General features: G+C 52.1%; 1 protein-coding gene across 1 annotated transcript in view; it reads left to right on the plus strand.

The window, feature by feature from the left end:
* Positions 1-618, plus strand: part of ATP1A3 (ATPase Na+/K+ transporting subunit alpha 3) — an 18,189-nt gene extending 17,571 nt beyond the window's left edge. The window contains exon 23 of the mRNA XM_039849962.1: positions 235-618. Coding sequence (XP_039705896.1) covers positions 235-263 — 29 coding nt within the window. The 3' untranslated portion in view covers positions 264-618. The remainder of the gene's footprint in view (positions 1-234) is intronic.
* The last annotated feature ends 3,777 nt before the right edge of the window (positions 619-4,395 follow it).

Raw genomic sequence — 4,395 nt, forward strand, 5'->3', positions numbered from 1 at the left:
GGTGGGGAAGCGCTGTGGTGACCAGCCTGATGCTAACCTCACTCTGTCCCCCGTCTCTCTTCGGGGTCTCTCTCCCTTCCCTTTCCATCTCTTCCCCCTCTTCCTGTCTCTCTGGGCCTCCTGTTTGTCTTTCCACACGTCTCTGTCCTTTGCGGTTCCTTCCTGCATCGTTCTAACTCTCTCTCTGTCTTTGTGCTTCTCTCCATCTGTTTCTTTCCTCCTCTGTCTCTCCAGGTTGGGTGGAGAAGGAAACCTACTACTGACCTCGACCCCACCACCTCGCCCGTCTCTTCCTTGTCCCCGAAGCCCAGGATGGCCCCCTCCAGGCCCCCCCATTTTGTATTCTGGGGAAGGGGCCCTCTCTCCCCGTGGCCCCCCATTGGCCCCTAACCCCTCAGAGGATCTCACCCCCTCCCTCTCGAGACTTCCTCTGGCTGGCTTCTCTCCCTGCCCCCTGCCTCTGCCTCTCTCCTCTCTTTTCTGTGTCTCTGTTTCTCGCCCTCTCCTCACCCCGACCTCCCAGCTCCCTCCCTGGGCTCTTTTTTACTCCCCCTCAACCCCGGCTGATGCCATCTCTGGTTCTGGACAATTATCAAATATATCAGTGGGGAGAGAGAAGTGGTGTGTGTGTCGTGCTTGCTTTCTGGACCGGAGATGTGGGTGGGATGGTGTCCCTTGTGCTGGCACATGTGGCCGGGGGAGTCACACAGCACCAGGAATTTCACCTGGCACCAGCTCGGAAGTCACAGGGTCTCAGGGTCATCAAGTCATGGAGTTTTAGATGCAATGAAAGTTAAAGTGAGAGCAGCTTGAATTCGCCAAGCGATGGGATTATGGGATCAGAACCGGGGAGAGGAAGGGACTCAGACTCAAGATGCTCTCATGTTGGACTTGGACCCTGCGGAGCGGTGACAGTGACGCCTGTGATGATGATAATGGTAGCGATTCATCGAGCATCCACCCTGTGCTCTGCTCTCTTCTGTGTATCAGCTCATTTAATCCTCACAGGTGGGGGAAAAAGGGACTTGCTCAAGGTCACACAGCTGAGAGGCGACAAATCTAGGATTTGTACCTAGGCTGTCCGAGCTCTAAGTCACTGTGCTCTTTCCTCTTTTTATTGAAATAAACATTCATACCATGGCATGCACAAATCTTAAAGGCACAGCTCAACGCTTTAAACAATTACATCCACATAACCACCACCCAGATCAATACAGAACACTTCCATCGGCCCAGAAAGTTCCCCTGTGCCTCTTTCCAGTCAGCCCCCCTCCAGAAGCAACTGCTGATCTGATTTCTGTCACCATCCTTTAGTCGTGCCGTGTTTGTACAAAGGAAACCTTATGGCATGTTGTCTCGTGTGTCTGACTTCTTGTTCTCGACATGTTTGTGAGATCATCCACGTGGTCGTGTGGGTCTGTAGCCCACTTTCATTGTTACGTAGTATTTTGCTGTGTGAGTATAACATTCGTTCATCCAGTCTCTCATTGATGGACATTTGGATTGTTCCCACTTTGCGAATGTTACACTGGGTGCTGGTAGGAAAAGGAACATTCTAGTAATGACGCGTGTATGCCTCTCTGTTGGGTACATGCCTAGGAGTGGAACTGCTGGTCATGGGAGAGACCGTGTTTAGCTTTACTAGAAATAGCCAGACCCTTTCCAAAACTCTCACGTCATCCTGCAGTCCCACGCTGCACGAAAGGTCCCGTTGCTTCGTGTCCTCGCCAACATTCGATATCGTCAGTCTTTTGAATTTTAGCCATTCTGGTTGGGCGGTTGTACTACTTCCCTCAAGGCAGCCTTCTTAACGCAGTCCAGAGATGAGAGTCAGAGGAGGGGCTGGGACCGGGATGCTAAGAGCTCAGGAGTGTCAGTAGGTGTGTGCACATGTCCCCTGCACACACCTACTGACACTCATGGCTGAAGGAGGAGTGCCTGAACCCGATGTGGGGTTAGTCAGAGGGCAGGGCCATGTGTACCAGGCACTGTTCATGATGCCCAGGACAGAGCCTGGTCCTGGGAGGGGTTACGTGAGCCTGGAACTCTCCTAGGGAGGCCGCAGAAACTATTTTATTCATCGGGTACAGTGTGAGAAAGGCTCCCATAGACAAGTGGGCACTCAGAGGCCCAGAGAGGGCAGGGACTTCCTCCAGGTCACACAGCAAGGGTATAACCCACGTTTCTGATTGTCTATGCTAAGGTCTTCTTACCCTCCCAGATCTTCCTCTGAGGATCCAAGAGGCAAGCAGGAGGCCTTGGTTGGAGGGACCACGGGCCAGGGTCCATCTCCCAGTCCTTTCGGGCGCTCCCTCATCTTGCACCATCCCCTAGTTCAGGGCCCACCTGCCAAAGATCCCCTCTCAGGGACCCCAACTTCCACCATCTTCTTGTGAGAGAAGCGGTCCTCCCATCCCTCACAATATCTCTGCCTCAGTGCCCTCTCTCCCATAATCGGTTTCCAAGGGCTCCTCTCACACACTACCCCTGGGACCAGGTCCCATCTCCCCAAATCCCCTGACTCAAAGATTCTCCCCATGCTCCGCTCAGAGAGCCCCTCCCACAGTGTCCTTGCCTCTGGACCCCACTATCCATGGTCCATGATGTTCAACACCTCCAGGCCTTTGCCTTAATATCCTCTGCTCAGAACAAGTCCTGGTGGATTATGGAGTAAAATCACTTTCAATGAGTTCCTATAAGGAAGCCCCGCAGCTCTTGTAACAAAAGTCAAACCCAAATTTCCCAAGGCTGGCCATGGGAGGAAGCAGCCGGACCTGTGCCTCCAACTCTCTGCTCCTCAAGATTCATCTTCATCTTGGGGGCTCTGTCACTGGTGACCTCTGAACTCAGGTACTGCTCCCCCATTAATGTACTCACCATCCGCCTTTTCTTTCCTGAAGCCAACCTGGACCCAAGTGAGAAAACTGAATGCGACTCTACTAAAAGTCTAGGGCTGACAAATGGGAAGTAAACAGTAATGAGCCAGTCTGATCTTCAAAGTGTGGTTCACTGTGCTTCGGCTTGGGACACTGCCCCACCCCCAGGAGGCCTCTTTGCCTATCGCTCCACCAGCCCCTTGGGCAGGGGCATCTTCCTCATCTCCCGGAAATACACCAGGCCTCAAAGCCCAAACCCAAAAGGAACGTGGACCTTGGAAGATAAAAGTTGGGGTTCGGTGTTGCCTGGATTTCCCATGTGGGAATTCTACTCCAGCCTCAGCCAACCTTGGAAAACGAGGCCCTCAGTCCATGAAAAGGGGCTCAGGCTTCCTTACACACACATTCTTGAGGCTGTTTTGTGCACACCTTCTTTAGAGAGCACCAGCCGTTTTCCCACACATGCAGGGGGGCAGGGGGGGGCAGGGCAGGGGCAGGGGCAAAGACTGAGAAAACCACAGCCGTGGGAACTAGGGAGAGGAAAGGCTCAGGCCTCAGACACCAGCCACTCTTTGGGACATCCATGGGGCCAGGAGCCCCTAATACTTTGCTGTTATATTTGAGAAGGCTGATCTGTAGGAATAATCATAACATTCACGATAATATAGTAGCAATAACATCCACTACCATTTATTGAGCAGTTACAAAGTATCAAGACTTAAACACTTTACTCAGACCATGTAACTGAATCATCTAAACTGTTTAAGGGTGGTACTCGCAGGATGCCCACTGTTCAGGTGAAGACAGAGGTTCAGGGAGGTGACGAGGTCAACAGCCTGGATTTTCACCTCTGACTCCAGAATTCCAGCTCTTTTAATTATAACAACCTCCTCTTTTAAAAGTTCTCACCCTTTCCCTTTTCCTACTTCTCTCTTTCCTATCGAAAGGGTGTCTCTAGGTCCCTAGTCCCAACCCATTCAACCCTGGGAGCCCAGGGTTGTGGGGGAAACTTTGCAGCAACTACGGCCCTCTCACTAGCTTCGAGGAAGGAATTTCCACGAATTCTCTACAGTCTCACTATTCAAAACATGGTCCAGGCACTAGCAGCATCAGCATTAGGTACTTGATTAAAAATACCTATGAATGGGCACCACCCCAGATCTTCTGAATCAAAATATGTAGTGTTTTATCAAGCCCTTCAGGTGTTTCTTACGCCCTCTAGAGTCTGAACGACAGCTCTAGAAGGTCCCGTTATACCCTGCACGGGAGAGAGTACACAGCACTTGTTCCTTAAGCGCTCGCATAACGCCTACTCGTGACAATCCCCCTCCCCTGACGCTACATGTTCGGCTGCTGAAACTACAACTCCCACAATGCCCACAAGGGCTCATCGTTGCTTTAAGCGACTACATTTCCCAACGCGCCTTGCGAGCCAGACCACCATCATGGCGTCCGCCGTCCCCGACATCATCAGGACTATAACTCCCACAGTGCTCAGCGGCAGAACTCCCGCCCTCAG

The sequence above is a fragment of the Pteropus medius genome, unplaced genomic scaffold (assembly GCF_902729225.1).
Source record: "Pteropus medius unplaced genomic scaffold, Ma_sr-lr_union100, whole genome shotgun sequence".
NCBI classification, from domain to species: Eukaryota; Metazoa; Chordata; class Mammalia; order Chiroptera; family Pteropodidae; genus Pteropus; species Pteropus medius.